Genomic DNA, 18,713 nt, shown 5'->3' with positions numbered 1-18,713 from the left:
GCACAGCTGATTATGTGGGTCGCGCCCAAGAAAAAATTGCCAAAATGCTCCATCAATGGTAAACAGTGTATTCTCCTGTTGGTATTGACTCTTGTTTTGAGCTCCAGGTGCTGCCAATCAGGTGCCTGATTGGCAGCACCTGTGTGCATGGGGCCTCCTAGGTACTGCGCCCTACTAAAGTGATCATTTGGTGTCTGCTCCAAGCATCGGCATGTCGCGTTTATCTAATCTGGATAAGGCCCGTGCGATAGGGCAAGTTGAAGCTGGTGTTCCGCAAAACCAAGTTGCAGCATTATTTGGAGTCAGCCCTGGTACCATCTCCAAACTGATGGCCAAGTTCCGTGAAACCGGTGATGTAAAAGACAGACCGCGAAGTGGGCGTCCCAGGAAGACAACACCCCAAGAAGACCGGTTTATCACCCTTACAGCACTGAGGAACCGTAGGCTGTCTTCTAGAGATTTGCAGGCAAAGTTTGCACAACGTTATGGCATACAGATCTCTGATCAGACGGTCAGGAACAGAATGCACACAGCCAATCTCAGAGCTCATAAGGCTACCAGGAAGCCTGCAATGACTGCCCTTCACCATCAGGCCCGTTTGCGCTGGTGTCGACAACACAGACAATGGAACCTGAACATGTGGGGGAATGTCATGTTCAGTGATGAGACCAGGTTCTGTCTGCGAAAGTTGGATGGCAGGGTCAAAGTATGGAGACGACGCGGAGAACGCTATGCTGATTGTTGCATCGATGGAGTAACAGCTTTTGGTGGGGGCAGTGTCATGGTGTGGGGCGGCATCTCCCTCACTGGCAAAACAAGGCTTGTCATCATTGAAGGCCATCTCAATGCAGTGAGATATCGGAATGACATTCTGCAGCCAGTGGCGATCCCATATCTCCACAATCTGGGACCTAACTTCATCCTCCAAGATGACAACGCTCGCCCCCACAGAGCCAGGGTTATCACAGGCTACCTCCACAATATGGGAGTAAAGAGAATGGAATGGCCTGCCAAGAGTCCAGACCTCAACCCAATTCAACACTTGTGGGATCAGCTTGGGCGTGCTGTACGTGTTAGAGTGACCAACACAACCACGCTGGCTGACCTGCAACGACTCCTGGTTGAGGAATGGAATGCCATCCCACAGCAACGTGTGACCAGGTTGGTGACCAGCATGAGGAGGTGCCAGGCTGTTGTGGCTGCGTATGGATCTTCCACCCGCTACTGAGGCTCCTGACGGTGTATTCAATGAATAAAGTGTAAAATAGCCAATATGTCTTGTTTGTTCCTTGTTACTGAAAGAGAGTTCAATCATCCAATCCACCAAACAACTCAAAACAAGAGTCAATTCCAACAGGAGAATACACTGTTTACCATTGGCAGAGCATTTTGGCAAATTTTTCTTGGGCGCTACCCACATAATCAGCTGTGCTGCTCATCCCACAAATGCATGATCCTTACAAGTTGGACATCATTGTGAAGGTAAATGAACAGGCTTTCCAACGATGTAAAATACAATGACCATTAGCATTGGAACTACAGGGAAATATTCGACCAAACACAAGTTTCCAAACTCTTTTTTTCCCAGTTTATTCTTCATACTATAGCTTTATTGTAGTCTCCGACAGCAACATTGCAGTTATCCCCAACATAAAATAAACAAAATCACAAAAGTAGCCTACAATTTCAAAAAGCAAAGTAGATATGATATATGATGCATTGATACGGATTGAACAAACGAACAAACCTCAACAGGCTACATTATCATCCTGATAATATCCAGTATCCAATCCAGTATTGTGGTATATAGCTCTTTTGCTGCAAAATGCCTAGCCTACTTTTACTTTTGATTTTTTTTTTGCTGATAATATTTTGGACTTCCACTTAAAACACATTTTGAATTCAATAAGTTATTGAAACTGCATATTTTTTTTGTCATTGTAGGCTAAAGGAAGTCAGTAGTACTTATTCTACCTCTGTTGCTCCACTTTGCTGGGGGGAAAGTGTAGTTAATTACTTTAACTTATAGATGCAAATCTATGGTTTATTATCATGTTTTCTCACAATAATTAAATAATTAATTATTATTAGTATTATAACAATACCTTTATTTAAAAATCTCTTTTCAAAACAAGTTATAAAGTGCATTACATTCAGTTAAAAAATACAAAAAGCAAACAGTTCATAAAATATAAATACAACAAAAGATAATAAAACAACAGTAAAATCAATAAAAAACAAGCCAGAAATAATGCGTCAATATCATTGATTGTCATGTTGTATGAATTTAATATCAACAAAATGCAATAGAGAGCAAATGTTTTATTTTGGTATTACATATTTATTTGACCTGATTTGATTTGATTTTCCTCAACATTGTTCTCCTTTTTTTTCCTTTTCTGTTCAGAAAAAAAACACTTTATATGTACATTTTCTTGAATAAGTCATTAAAACTTTTATTCACAAATATCCAAACACACTCTTTTTAAAATGTTTACAACTAGATATTTTGCTATGACTTAGGTAATCTCAAAACATTATATTTACTATGTATATACTTTAACTTATAGATGCAGAAAGCTGTCCTATCTTTGTATTTGCTTGCCTCTGTTATGTATTTAACTTTATATAAGACATCTGTATTAAGCTGAATATCACGTGTTCAATGTAAACTAGTGATGTGTTGTGGCGAACGAGCCGACTCTAAGAGCTGGCTCTTTTAAGTGAACGATGGGTGCCAGCTCCCGTCCGAGTGCCGTTTTTTTATTTATTTTTCATTTTTTTATTATTTCAAGGCAGAATGATAGGACGATCTTCTCCGCGATCTTCTCCACTCCATGCACTGACTGACAGAATATTGTGTTATTGACGTCCGTGCGACCACTCAGGTGATGACAGACAAGGATCATAACATCAAGCAGGAAGGGGCGGGGGTGCACGGCGCGCTGACGGTCTACAGGTAAACAGCAGGAGGGAGAGGAGGAGAGAAAGAGAGAAAGGAGTGCGGCATGTAAAATTATGGTATTCTGGAAATTATAAGGTTTAGTATAATTATATTGAATAATTTAAGTGATATATGTGCACACATAAGGTAAGATAAGATAAGATTAACCTTTATTAAGCAACATCAGCAGAGTGAAACACAGGAAGGGTAAAGGTATACAAAAATTATAAAAACAATAATAGAGATATAAAAGATACAGAGTGAATGGGTGAACATAGTGTGTGCAGTCCGTCAATAAATAAATATAATATGTACATATGTGCAGTCTATAAAGTGGTATATATAGGATGTATAGTGTAAAGTAATTGTAAAGTGCGCCAGTGGTTAGAGTCCAAGATAGTTGCAGATAGTGCGTGTTTGAAGTTCTGAAAGTTCTCATAGTTCTCATATGGGGGTCAGCCTTGGTTGTGGAGCCTGAAGGACTGACCCAGGCACTTTGTGTTGTGCCGAGAGGGGATGTATATATATATATATATATATATATATACTAATCATAGGTCAAAACAGCGCTAAATTTGGCTGAATTATAAAAGGCAGAAGTGGTAAGAGTCGGCTCTTCTTTGGTGAGCTGAGCTCAAATGATCTGGCTCACTAAAAAGAGCCTGAACTCCCATCACTATACTGTCCAGGCTCACGGTGGGCGGGGCTCCATGTTGCCATGACAATGACGTCAATGTTGGTGTCGAGTAACCAAAGGTCAAAATAAAGACAAGTGAATGAAAAACGGAAGGAAACTTAACAGGCTGCACAGAATGAGGACACAACATCAACCAAATCATCTCGAACACTTCACACTCACTCTCTGCAGCGGGGTGTCGACCTATATGTTGTCCGGGAATCATACGTTTGATTCCGCCGGTAAGGAGACGACGTCAGACAGCAGAAGGTTAGGGTCACACACAAGCTAACAGCAGCTAGCAGCTAGCCTAGCCTAACCTATAGGTCGTTGTGCTAACAGGAGCTAACTAGTGCTAACAGTTGCCACATTACAGTGTTTGCTTTGGCAGGCTGCCTGACTAAACAAAGTTACTTTAAAGCGGTTCGCCAGCGATACAAATCCACTTCCGCTTGTTATTTAAGGCTACAATGCTACTTAAGTTAGCTTTTGTCAGTGTTGCAGTCAGTCAGTGGAGGACACAGTTCACAGTTAGCTAGCTGGCCTTGCTACAGTGGATGTGTTCCAGCTGTGTAACTTCACTGACAGCACTGTACCGTTATACTGCACCACTCTGTCTGTCTAATATGTGCCTAACCCGTTATAGCTACAAGGAAGGTCATTTAACCCATGCTTCCATGTTAATGTCATAGCAAGCTAGCTTGTTAATCTTTCGCAAAGCAGTGCAATGAGTGAAAGATCAACAAAGTTGTTTGACTCATAGATTCATAGAAACACACATGGCAGATGCTCATAAATCATGACACTTAATAGATGCTTAGCAGTTGCATATCTTTGTGCCTTTGTCATTGGAAGTCGTCCTCAGCATCAGTGTGATTAGACTTGCACAGTATAATGGAAATGAGGTCAGGCTAACTTCTCTTCCTCTGCATTTTTTTTTTCTTTTTTAGGAAAATACAAGACTGCAGACAATGATGGGATCTGGATTCACGACGGACATCTACAGTGTGTTATCAACAGTGGATGTTTCCTTCACTGACAGCACTGATCCGTTATACTGCACCACTCTATCAGTCCATATGTGCCTAACCCGTTATAGCTAACAGAAGGTCATTTAACCCATGCTCCATGTTAATGTCATAGCAAGCTAGCTTGTTAATCTTTGCAAAGCAGTGCAATGAGTGAAAGATCAACAAAGTTTTTGACTCATAAATTCATAGAAACACACATGGCAGATGCTCGTAAATCCCTCCACTTAATAGATGCTTAGCAGTTGCATACCTTTGTGCGTTGTCATTGAAAGTCGTCCTCAGCATCAGTGTGATTAGACTTGCAGAGTATAATGGAAATGAGGTCAGGCTAACTTCTCTTCTTCTGCATCTTTTTTTTTTGGTTTGTAAACCATATTTTGTTATCAAATCAATCAGTGTGAAATCTATGGTTTATTATCATGTTTTTTCACAATAATTAATTATTATTATTATTATTATTATTATAACAATACCTTTATTTAAGAATCGCTTTTCAAAACAAGTTATGAAGTGCTTTACATACAGTTAAAAAAGACAATATGCAAACAGTTCATAAAATATAATGATAAATACAACAAAAGATAATAAAAAAACAGTAAAATCAATAAAAAGCAAGCTGGAAATAATGCGTAAATATCATTGATTGTCATGTTGTAGGAATTTCATATCAACAAAATGCAATAGAGAGCAAATGTTTTATTTTGGTATTACATATTTATTTTATTTTATTTTATTATTTTTCAGTTAGACTTGCACAGTATAATGGAAATGAGGACAGGCTAACTTCTCTTCCCTCTGCATTTTTTTTTTTTTTTAGGAAAATACAAGACTGCAGACAATGATGGGATCTGGATTCACTACGGACGTCATCTACAGTGTTTTATTATCATGGTCAGATGGCCATTTTCCAGACTGTTTGCTGCCCTTGCCGAGTTTCACCTGCGGGTAGAAGCCCTCACAGTTTTTTAGCATGCTTCAAAGAGATATCTTATCCTGGTCCTGCTGACTAGATTTTCCATATACTTGTCAACATTGTGACTTTTGTCTCTGCACATTATCGTCTGTGACTGAGGTTACAAATGCACACGGGTAGTTTGAGGCTGTAAACATCCCCGACTGGAAGCTGTCTATCTGCAGAGCTTTCAGTCTGATGTTTGCTGCTGCCGGCTGCCTCCAGCTCCACAGAAATCTCCATTTATCTGACCTGCTTTTTTTTAAAATCCAAACTTAATTGCCTGAGAAGGTTGTATTACTAATAGTAATTAGGCCCTGTAGGTCACATTTGCACCGTAACTTTTATGTTTTCGTGTTCTGTATCCTCAATATCAGTTGTTCCGACTCAGTTCATGTAAACATCCTACACTCAGCTGTAATCGGTTGCGGCAGAGGCTGAGAGAAGGTTGTTTACTTGAACTGGCTGGAAGTGACATAAAGCAAGCTGATTGAAGGGCATCCACATCAAGGTCATATACGTCACAGGTTTACCAAGTCATTAAACAAATACAAATTGATACGCGATTTTAAGTAAAATTACCAAACATTTGTTTGCCACAACCTCTCAGAGTTATATTTGTGTACTTTTCTTTCATTCATTGTACTTATGTTTAGTTGCTTTGTTGTGTTTTGTCTACTTACCTCCATGCAAAGCGCTATATAAATGCAAATTGTTAGTGTTTTTATTTCATACCACTTTAAATTGAAACTTGTTTGGCTTTTTAATGAAGCTATTTAAAGACATTATCTTGGGCTTTGATGATGTGTTTTAGTTTTGACATGTCATATGCTAAGTTATTTATTGATAATTAATTAATTGATTTTAATAATGTAATTAATTAATAACGAAAACAATAATTAGCTCCAGCCCTAATAAATAGTTTAATAAAATGCTCATTACCTTGTTTCCTCGTTGCTTGACAGGGTGTGGTGCTGTTATGCTGTTTTTTTTCCCCTTCAGGCAAAATAAAAAATATAATCATGCAGCGAGCCCTGTCAGAGTGAGAGTTTGCCTGTGTTGAATGTTTATGCTAATTGCTGACATGAAAACTATATGCGAGCCAGCTTAAAGTATAGTAGTTTTGTTCTTTAACTGATAGAAAGTGTTTTGTAAAAACACAGCGCTCCTGTTAATGTAATACAAGTGGTTGGACATAATGTCACCTAAAATAAGATGTGTGGACAAAAACAATATATAAGAGTAAATGATAAAAGATTGTACACGGTATGTTTCAGTGGATGAGCTGCAGTTCAGCTCCATCAGATTTCCTGTTCCTGCCTCCACGTTGACCTCTTAAACAGACTTCTATAAATAGATGCCCTGCTAGGGCCTAACAGAGCAGTCTAATTTCTGGATTCATCCATTAATCAGCAAGAGTAGGGAGGTTAGTGAGAAAAAGAGGAGTTTATTTTTACCATAATTTGAGTGTGTAGCTCCAGTGCACCACTTAATTGTTAGGTTGTGGCTTCACGTGTGCTGCTGCGACAGACGCAATACCTAAAGGCTTGTAAACGTCAATATCTCATTTATGAATGGGGTGCTGGTTGATGATCAGATGTTTGATTAACTGTATATTTACATTATGTACAGATTTATAAGATATTTTGTAAAAAGCTGATTTAACATTTCATGCTTTGCACACATGTAAGTGATTTGAAAAATGTTGAAATAAATAAAAGCAATACAATCTGAATCCTTTTTTCTCTATCTTTCAGACCTTTGAAGTACTAATGACCACTGACAATTTTAAGTGAATTCATAAAATGTTTTCCATAAAACATTGTATGCAGCAACACCTCAGTGTGTTATGATATAGAATACAATTTGATGAAATACACACATTCTTACTTATATTTGGTAATGGGAAAATTAAGATTTTTGCAAGTACAAACCAAATATCTGTGTCTACGTTAGAGTGAAAAGCAAAAAAGGAGTTAAAAGCTTTTTGGACTTAAACAAATCAATGCATCTTTTCATATAAATATATATATTTATTAGATTTATTTATTCACTTTTAGCATCATAAAATGAACAGGGCTTGTTGGCAATGTAAGATATGTGCAACAAGCTGAAGATTTGATTTTTTAACATGCAGTCTAACTGCAGCCCATACTCTATATTCACCACTAGATGTCATACTTGTATTGATCAGCAGCACTTCATACTAGAGCTGTTACAATTAATCTATCAGTTGTCAACTATTACATTTATTGCCTACTATTTTGATAATCGATTAATTTGTTTGAGTATTTTTTTTTAGGAAGGAAAAACTCAAAATTCTCTGATTGTAGCTTCTTAAATGTAAATATTTTATAGTTTCTTTACTCCTCTATGGCAGTAAACTGAATATCTTTGAGTTGTGGACAAAACAAGACATTTGAGGTAGTCATCTTGGACTTTGGGAAACACTGATTTTGACATTCATTCTTCATTTCTGACATTTTTCACCATTTTCTGACATTTTATAAACCAAACAACAGATCAATTAATCGAGAAAATACTCAACAGATTAATCAACAATGAAAATAATTGTTAGTTGCAGACCTACTTAACTCAACTCACTGTCATTGAGTGAATCCACCAAACCATACTACTGTACAACCATAATAGATAGTGGCAAACATTTTAATTACTTATCAGGGAAGTTGTCCTGGAGTCTGGTAAAACTATAATTCAGAGATCATTGCTGGTATCTGGCCAGTGTATAATGAGTATGTGTGAGGTGCATTGAGATAAATGTGAACTGGGACGGACCTGGGAGAGGGAACTGTGTGTAGCGATTACAGACGATATGTGGAACAAAATCTGTTTTATGCATTACAACAGGACATTTCTCTGTTCTGAGGCCTCTTAGATCCTCAGAACAATTGCTTTTAACGGTTTCACGATCTGTCAAACATTCCCGCTCTATTGACACTTTAAAGACAAACCTCAAGACACACTTTGGTTGTTCTTAGTGGTTTTAATTTGTGCACATATTATAATATTGCGTTATATGTTTCCATTGCAACCTGTTGTTCTTTTGTTGCTTTCATCGACAATATTTTGTACAGTACTTTTGTTGACTCCAGTTGTTTTTAAACGTATTACACAGATCAACTTGACTTGACTTGTTCTCTCATTAATCAAGGCCTGGTAGGAAAGCTGGTAGGAAAGCCCGGGGTTGAAGGGTGATGAGTTGATGTATTGCAGGTGTGTGGACTGGAGCAGGTGTTGTTCATGAAGACATGACCAACATGAAGACATGAACAACACACAAACACAGAGAGACAAAACAGGACACGCAGGAGAGAGAAACACAGAGAAACACAAGGGAGAGGCAGCTGTGAAGGGCTTTGTCTGTTAAAAAGTGCTAAGTGCAGTTCAGGACATCTGGTCACCCTATAATTTGAGATGGACTTTTGATTTGAAAATATTAGAATATTCATAGATTCTTGGAGTGATTTTTAATGAGGTAACTGAACTTTTTTCTTGTGGAAAAAAATCATCTTCGGACACAAATTGTTAATCAAAGCCTATTTCTATATGTCTTAAAACACGTCTGGAGGGGCTCTTTAATTAAATCTATAGATAGATTGTATTGTCCCTAAAGGGGAAATATATATGCATCTACATAGAACAACATATAACATAAATACATTTGTACAGAAAACACAGTGTTATTGTCGTTAGCGAGCTATGGAATTTGGCACCGCTCCTTATATTTTCAACTTTCATTCATGCCAACTGCATGGATGAATAAATTAATATCACGTTAACATACAGCATGTACCAACTTTTTGGGGATATATATTCCTTTTCCATTATTATTCATATAACCGCCAGATAAAACGGTGGTGCAGTGGTTAGCACTGGCACCTCACAGCAAGAGGGTCGTAGGTCCGAATCTGGCTTGGGGCTCTCCTGTGTGGAGTTTGCATGTTCTCGCTGTGTTAGCGTGGGTTTTCTCCGGGTAGTCAGGCTTCCTCCCACAGTCCAGGTTAATTGTTGACTCTAAATTGCCCGTAGGTGTGAATGTAAGTGTGAATGGTTGGCTCTCTCTATGTGTCAGCCCTGCAATAGGCTGGCGACCTGTCCGTGGGTGTACCCCGTTGCCCAATGTCAGCTGGGATCGGCTCCAGCACCTCCGCGACCCCTAACGGGATAAGATGATGGATGGCTCAGTCAATGCAATTGATGCAAAAAGACAAACAAAAATGACTTTTAGAATCCTTTAAAAAAGCTGATTATCTTCTTATCGTGTAGTTGCTCAATAACTTTATATTCCTCCATTCCAGCATGCGGTCCAGTTCCCAGATGTTTGTCTCTGAGAATTTCAAAGTAATGGTTCCAGTTTCCGTCTGTGTCAGGTCCGAACCCAAAAACGTTGACCTGAAAACAAAAATCATACCACAAAGCTCAGCTGGATTTAATGTTGCCATTAAACATGGTACTAATTTGAATAAACACTTCATAACATTTTCATTTGTCAATCTATAGCAGGAAATTGTTGCTATAATGTGTAATTTGAATTCACCTCATCACAAATGCACATGCTTAAAAGCAAAGCCATGAAGCCAGTGGATGGATACCTGCCCTTATTTCCCAGCCACATTTCATGGACATATTTCATGAAAGCTGGATTGAGGATCATCACCTGTTATGAATCAGAGTGACATTTATAAACCATTCCTTTCTGCAGTCAAAGCTCGATACAGTACAATGTATTGTGACTTATCAGATATGTCAGTTTCATGCGACATCTTTTAAAATACTCACCAAATCCTTGTTAGCTATCCTCCTTGAGTTCACAGCATGGTTTTCCCTGTTGGAGATAACATTCATTGTTAAATTTAGTAGAAAATAAACTGATTACCAAGTATTATTTAGTAATAATTATATAACACTGTTTTTCAGATTGAAATACAGTGTTAGTAAATTCATACGGGTCATTGCAAAACCAATAACTAAGGAATAATGAGACTTTATACACGTCATGTGTCAGTAAAGCCTGTTTGCATTGTTACCTGCTTCCAGATGGAAGAAGCTATGAAGTGTCTGTCTGGTTGTGTCACAAATTAGTAATGTTTTGTTTTGATTTATGTTTGTCTGTAGCAATGTGAGCTGAGGTTGCATTGTTGTTAGTTACTGTAGGACGTCTCTCAGGTCAGTTAGGGAGGAGCAGCCACGCCAATACAGTAAATACTGAATGGATTGTCCTAATTGCAGTGCAACATAAACGGTGAACAATATAATGCAGTTGATGTAATGCAGTTTTGTTTTGATTGTGGATATGGGTACATGGATATACTGATCTCCTACATCCCTTAAACAGTTAGAATATAAACAATATTGTTTAAATTTGCTCCAATCAATATTTTGATTTAGATTGGCTTTAGCGGCTAATGAGCCAGTTGATTTGTTAATACATTCGTTGGATGGCCAGAAATACAACTCTAAATTAAAGGTCCCATATCATGCTCATTTTCAGGTTCATTCTTATATTTGTGTTTCTACTAGAACATGTTTACATGCTTTAATGTTAAAGAAAACCTTTATTTTCCTCATACTGTCGAAATGAATATACCTGTATTTACCCTCTGTCTGAAACGCTCCGTTTTATCACATTTCAACGGAATTGCAATGGAATTGCATTGCTAGGCAACAGTTTGGGTCCATATTTACTTCCTGTCAGCTGATGTTATTTACATACACTGCAACAGGAAATAAACTGGGACACATTCAGAATGTTTATGTTTAAAACCGTGTAATGGTCTAAATATTGTGTTTTTGTGACATCACAAATGGACAGAAATCCAAACGGCTTATTTCAAACGCACAATTTCTGAATACGAGCTGTGTGTATTTCTCCGTATATTGAGCATTTTGATAGTTTAACAGTATTAATATATATCACTTAAACCTGCTTTATAATGTAAAAGACCTGAAAAAAAACTAAAATCTCACTTTTTACAATATGGGACCTTTAATGCCAATGTAGTGGCTAATTTCTTGCCATGCACACCATGTGACCAACAGTTGCAGTGGTCAAACATTTAATTATTTGCTGGCCCCCTTTTGTGATTGGTCAACTGAAAAAAACTCCTCGGACTCCGCTCCTGCTCCGTTCTAACTACCTGTGTTTGAGAGCGTGCCAAACTAGTCGCTAGGCAGGTATTATGCAAATGTGTTACTCGGTGATATCACCACATTACGGAAGAAAAGGCGGGACTTCCATTAAGGCATTTCAGGCAGTTCAGGAGCAGTGTTTCTGTCGGGGAGAGAAACTCCCTTTGTGGTGGACTTTGGGCTTTGTAACTTTGCAGACCTTTTGCATGCACAAAAACACTATATAACACAGTAAAGGAAAGGGAAAAAAGGACAAATCATAATAGGTCCTCTTTAAACAAAATATTCTGCCTTCTCTCCCAAGCTTGGCAAATAAAACCCACCACAAAAAAAGGTTCCCTTCCTGAAGCACAACTCAAGTTTATCCAAATGAAATCAACATAAATGGATGTAATTTTACGAAAAAGAACATCCCTTACGTCCTTGTAGACAGGGCAGAAAAAAACAAAAAATGAACCTCATTCTCTATTTCACCGAGCTCATACAACAAACAAAGTCTGTCCTCCTCTGATGAGGCATTAAACCTGCCGGTCTCTCAGGCTAATGAGTCCTGAGTGTAACTGTGCACATAGGGATCTTTGTCTTTTGTTTGTATTATACTTCACATAAAGTCCAACACTGTAGTTATCCTTTATGAGACAATAAGTTCGTAATTTTAACACCAAATTACAAAATAGCATTTTTTCTTTCTGTCCCAATTAAATATCTTTTTAGTGAGTCTCTGATCAGACATCTAAGTATTCCAAAATCGAAACATTTGACATTCTGCTGCCAGGATTTTAATGGGCATTAATAAAAGGGAGCACATTGCACCAGTCCTGGCATTATTGCACTGGCTTCCCCTACAATTTAGAATAAATTAAAAAATGTTATTACTCACTTTTAAAGCACAACTTGGTCTGACCCCAGAATACATAATGGATCTCTTAACACCCTATACGCCTGTACGTGGTCTGAGATCATCTGATCAGCTACTTCTTGCTGTTCCCAGGTCCAATTCTGTGACGAGAGGCGATCAGGCTTTTGCTGTCAGCGCTCCCAAACTCTGTAATGCACTTCCTATAGAGATACGACCATCTAACTCTGTATCCACTTTTAAAAAACTTTTGAAAATGCATTTTTTTAGGATAGCATTCCTTTAAGTAGAAAGGTATAAATATATGTATGTACACATCCGTTTCTGGACGCATGTGTACATTTATACACATTTATGTATATATATACTGTATATTTGTTTTATCAACTTGTCCTACCATTTTACCACTTCTATTATTATTGATATGCTCTGTGATGTTCTGTTTTAGCAGTTACCATATATTTTACTTTATTTATCTGCTTTTATTGTCTTGTGAATCACTTTGTAACATCTGTTTTGAGAAGTGCTATATAAATAAATGTATTATTATTATTATTATTATTATATTATTTATGTATGATGTTTGGAAGATCCCATCCCATATCTCCACTATTGGCCCAAACTGAAGTCAATTTATGGAATCCCAAAAAAGATTGCTGTGATGCACAGAATTACAACTTTTACGGTCACGATATCCCCAAACACCAGAGGCATGCTGGATGTGTAAAGAAGCACGTTCGCCATATCAACTTTATAAGGTGAAAACATGTCCATGTTCTACAATAGCACAAATTAAGTCATTCAAGAGCACAAGTATAGAAGCCTGCGGATAGCCGTGTCTCCCACACATCACCCCCCTCTCCCTCTTGGCCCTTTTGAATTGGTCTCTCTGTTGATCGGTCTGAGGATGGGAAGTTTTAACAACTGAGCTAAAACTGGATTGCAATAAAAGGTTTACTTAATCCCATTTATTGCTCAGAGGAGAAGCTATTGCTTATGGGCATGTCCAGCATGCAGTTTCCCACACAGTCAACTACAAAGCTTCCTTATAGTTATATTGCTGTACTTAGTCATCAAAATGGTACAGGTATTGTTTTTGAATTAACAGATAGAAATACAGATAGCAGCTCTGTTTTACACACCCACCCTTGGTTGAAGCTCCTGAGAAGCCACAGCAAATCCTTTATTTTGAATGGAAACAGCACAAGATGAGTGATGTTGTCCAGATGAACAGCACTCTCTGGATACATGACATGATGAGTTGTTTTGGTCCCAACGTCTGCTTCATACCCTTTGGTTCGGCCATGGTTCATTCTAAAGGATACAGAGGAATACAGATTTATTATCATGTAGTTAAAGAACAATTATATGATCATTGAAGGTCACATAACATGGAGATCCTGAATCAATATGTTACTGACATGTGGCAGAAAAATGTTGTATCTAGGTTACTATTTCTGTTAAATCACAAAGGAAAATGTTCAGAATTTGTCTTCGTCTCAACGTCATTGTTCAAACTGGATTTTTTAAAGATGGCAGCTAATGATTTACCTTATTACGATATCATGAATATCTATGAGAGGTCCATAGCGTGATCCCTTCAGATTACCAGAGTTCCCCACCACAGCACAAGTCATGCAGCGGTCAGGACTTATCTCTACAACATCTGGACTGGGTGGGAACATCTGGAACAGGTTGTCCACTGTTGTATTGTAGAAACTGAAGTCGTCGCCCGGTCTCTGTAAGTGCTGACACACATAACAGAAAAAGAAGCATCAGTTTACAATTTAATCACATACCAGTTCCACATAGTTGTGGTATTTAGAGCTGCAATCATCAAGATTTCCATGAAGTCAAACCCTGTTTTTGGCACTATTCATAATCAGATTTATTTTTTTTCCAATAGCCAATCAATGTACCGTATTTCCATTCTTTAATCTCTTTCACACGACGACCCCGTTACCGGGACGTGGCCTTAACGCTACTAAAACAACACTCCAAGTGTATTTTGTACAAACAATGTTTGTTGGCAATGATTTTAATATTTTAGTTACAAATTATCAACGTACGAGAAATTGCATTTTTACTCTATTATATTTTTGACTGTTTTTATATTAAATGTACATACTTTACTTTGGATTATTTTTTGTTATCTTGTTTACATTGTTATTGAGTCAAGTTTTACTTGATTATATTTCATTATTATAATAAAACTACTCCATTTGGAGTCAAAATTATACAATTTAGTTGTTTTTAATTGATTTTATATGGTGCACAATGGTAGAATGTGATGATGCAGAGGGTAAATGTCATGGCCAAAGGCTCCATTGTGTGCACATAGCCTCCTGTAGTGGACATCAGTAGTATTTTATTGACAGATTCCCTTTCAAGAGGTAGAAACCCCATTTGGCACACTTGGTATCCAAGTGGCCAAATGGAAAATCCGCCTGGTCCTGTCCTTACTAAAACCTTTGTAGAATCTATGTGCTTTGTGTTATTTATATGTGCTTTGGCACAGTTGTAGTCAAGGAGATGCTGAATGAATTCAGTGGCATCTCTGTGCATGGCATCATTGCTATAATGGTGTTATCCACTGTCTAATCTAGAAAACATTTGTAGGCGATGATAAAAAATTAAATTTTTCCTTTGTTCATCACAATTTACTCAGTCACAGTAACAGTCATAATGTTACTTACACTGGGGATGAATTCTCTGAGGTCTTACCTATCCATAGAGACCAAGATCATGCATATAGACCTGGTAGTTGTTGAGCTATTTTGATTTATTTTGGGCACGTCTGTCTAGGTGTACCACACCTTCTAGCACCCTAAGGCTTGGTGTAATTGTATAAGTGGTTAATTACCCCTCTACTTATTGGTTTTCATTGTTGGTGGCGGAATTGTGAAGCACTCACAGAAAATGCAATTTCTTTGGCATTTTTTGACAGTGACAGTTTTAAATATTGCAGGACGTTATGGAACAAGAAGGAGCAGCCACAATGTGCTGTTACGTGCTTATTAAACTGCACTTGCTGTTACTACCAGTAACCAGAGGTGTCACTAAAGCAACCATTAGGCTACCATATTGGCATCTTTTACTGTTTGATGTGGCAAACTTTAGCAAAAGGTTGCTTATTTACACATCCAACGGTTACAGAGCAACATTAGCATTCATTTGGAGTTGTTTTACTGGCCAACTGATGAATGTAAGTCCAATATTCTCCCTCTTTCAGCTCTGTTTTTGGTCTCCACCAACTCCCGAGGGAAATATCTGGCTCTTTAGCTGTTAAATGCTCCACTATGTTCACCAGCTCAGTGTGACTGCCGTGCCAAACAAATTTGCACATATACAGTAGATGATTATTCACTGTTAAGGATATATCCTCCTCTTGGTCAAAACGAGAACACCATTGACACTAAACCGGTTCCACTTGTGGTAAAAATAGCTTCCTCTTTCTAGAGAAGTAAGAGATAAAAAGTATGCAGGGAGCCCAACATAGTTGCTGAACAATTAACAATGAAACAGAAGCCGAACATTTGTGCTGTGTCTTTAAAGATAAGTTGACATTTACCTTCCACCAATTGAAAGTTTCCTCTGAGGTTGTATCATTTCTTGACAAAAAGGGCTTGGGAGATGCACTGATAAGTTCCCTAAACCGAGGATCCCCCTCTGTTAAACATCTGTGACAGGCACAAACACCTGAGTGCAGAAGGCGGAGGGAAAATAGGCCTACAGATAAGTTCCATGAAGAATTGGACAACACACCAATGGCAGTGATGCACAGTAGGCAAATGAACATTTTTCCCGCAGTGGAAAGCATCTCTGCAGCCTGTCACTCCTGAAGGAATCTGTGGATACAATATGTGATGAAGCACACAGGTGAGTCAGATCATGAACGTGGGACACCATTATGCCAGAGAATGAAACTGTCTGCTCTCATGTCCTCTGTAATTTATAGCCACATTGTCTCGTCTATTATTCACATGTGTCCTCAGATGGGGCAGAATTACATAAAAAGACAACAAAAGGTAAGGATAACAATGCAGCTTAAAATAGTTTTCGGAACTACAGTAGAACCATTGTCTTTTTTCATAGATCATTGGGTTACAGCTGTTGGCATTCAAGACAATTTGATGGTAATGTCGATTCAGTGGATAATATTTGAGACTTCTGTTTGATATCAAACAATGAACAATGAACAATAAATCAATAAAAAATATTATTCAATAAATTACCTAGCATATTAACTGTAATGTTAGATTATTTTACTGCTCTGTGGATATATTCATGCCCTAAATGTTATTTTTACAATTTGAATATTAAAAACTTTATGAGGGTGTAACTGAACTAATAAACAAGAATATAAAAGAAGAATCAGGAAATAAATATTTTACTTTAGATAGATAGATAGATTCATTCATTTAACTCATAATAGATCCCACTTCTCTGCATTTGTTTTTATTTTGCATTTATTTACTTATTTACACTGGGGTTATATATTGCATGTTTTTGATGTGCAATTGTACACATTTTTCATACTTCTCATTTATTTTTTTAAATTACATTATTTATTTATATTATATAATTTTAATATAATAGTGTAATATTAATAATAGTTTATCAAGTTTAAGAGGTTACATTAGGAACAGTTTGAGACAAGAGGGCGAATATTTAACAGTAGTGTGAGCATTACAGCAATGATATTTAACTTTACTCAATTAATACAATATCAGTTTGCCATATAACTACTAACAGCACATTAACAGTGTATTCTTGTAAAAATGCCAGACAACAGCGTAGAACTAACTAAATATTCACTGTGTATCAGGACTTTATTAAAATCTTTTCTATTCTGCATTTGAACCTTTTAAATTATTAGAACACAATATTAAACTATAAATTAATTATAAAATCCCACCATCAGTTGAAATGGGTTATATATATATTTAATTTGTTTCTCTTACCTGACAAGAGATGAAAAACCGGCGAATAAGGCAAGAAAAAAAACCTTGCAGTGGATAAACCTGTGAGATGTCAACACTGATAACTTATGAACAGCAAATAGAAGTGACTAGAAGGAAGTGTTGGAGGTTTGGCATCTCCGGCAATGGGGTGTGTCAAGACTTTCACAATAAGCAAAGCTTTGTATGAATTTTACATGACTAATGTAACAAACATTTCCAACGGTTTTGAGTGTGTGACTTTTTTCAGGAATTATTTCAGTTTTATTTTTGTCTTCATTTTTCAAAAATGTGCTGAACCAAACTCCACCAAACTTTACAACATGGTCCATTCTCACCAAATCCGCCCACAGTATGCTTCGCCCTTCATCTCCCACCCTTTCCGTTTCCTTCCAGTTCTCCCGAGGTTCACGCCAAACATATCAAACTTAAACTGTAGTACGTCTTAATCGATGCCTGAATGTATGCCTAAGTGTGATTGCTCACTGTAATCAGGCTTTGAATGTGTATCATTGATGCCAACGCACATTACCCACACATAGCGAGTCTACACATGTTATATACAATTATCAGACTAATAACTTATTGCTTATTTTATGCCTTTCTAATTATCATGCCTTTTATGTCTATGCCAACTTCATCACTATACATATACAGCGGGTAAAATAAGTATTGAACACATCACCATTTTTCGCAGTAAATATATTTCCAAAGATGCTATTGACATGAAATGTTCACCAGATGTTGGTAACAACCCAAGTAATCTATACATACAAAGAAACCAAAACAAATAAGTTCAGAAATTAAGTTATGTGTAATGATGTGAAATGACACAGGGAAAAAGTATTGAACACATGAAGAAAGGGAGGTGCAAAAAGGCATGGAAAGCCAAGACAACAGCTGAAATCTATCAGTAATTAGAAAGTAATCCGGCCCCTTGTCAGTGCAAATTAACATCAGCTGGTTCAGTCCCAACTGATGGCCTATAAAAAGGTGTCTCATTACCAAGGTGTCACACAAGAAAAATCTCATGATGGGTAAAAGCAAAGAGCTCTCTCAAGACCTTCGCAACCTTATTGTTGCAAAACATACTGATGACATTGGTTACGGACTGCTAATTCCAGGTCTTTCTGAAACTCTCCA

General features: G+C 37.4%; 1 protein-coding gene and 1 long non-coding RNA gene across 2 annotated transcripts; one reads left to right on the top strand and one right to left on the bottom strand.

Annotated features, from left to right (window-relative positions):
* The first annotated feature begins 3,531 nt into the window (after positions 1–3,531).
* LOC141754704 (uncharacterized) lies at positions 3,532–7,338 on the top strand. The gene is made up of 2 exons (XR_012590704.1): positions 3,532–3,890; positions 4,571–7,338. It is a non-coding gene; the product is annotated as an uncharacterized LOC141754704 (long non-coding RNA).
* A 1,743-nt stretch (positions 7,339–9,081) lies between these two features.
* LOC141754717 (CMP-N-acetylneuraminate-beta-galactosamide-alpha-2,3-sialyltransferase 1-like) lies at positions 9,082–17,821 on the bottom strand. The gene is made up of 7 exons (XM_074613968.1): positions 17,574–17,821; positions 16,181–16,457; positions 14,161–14,357; positions 13,756–13,923; positions 10,404–10,449; positions 10,162–10,281; positions 9,082–10,016 (listed from the first exon to the last, which is right to left on the bottom strand). Exons 2-7 carry the CDS (start codon positions 16,427–16,429, stop codon positions 9,849–9,851), a joined length of 948 nt encoding a protein of 315 aa, XP_074470069.1. The 5' UTR covers positions 16,430–16,457; positions 17,574–17,821; the 3' UTR covers positions 9,082–9,848.
* Between the last annotated feature and the right edge of the window lie 892 nt (positions 17,822–18,713).

The sequence above is a fragment of the Sebastes fasciatus genome, chromosome 17 (assembly GCF_043250625.1).
Source record: "Sebastes fasciatus isolate fSebFas1 chromosome 17, fSebFas1.pri, whole genome shotgun sequence".
NCBI lineage: Eukaryota > Metazoa > Chordata > Actinopteri > Perciformes > Sebastidae > Sebastes > Sebastes fasciatus.
This window is presented reverse-complemented; position numbering and strand designations above follow the sequence as displayed.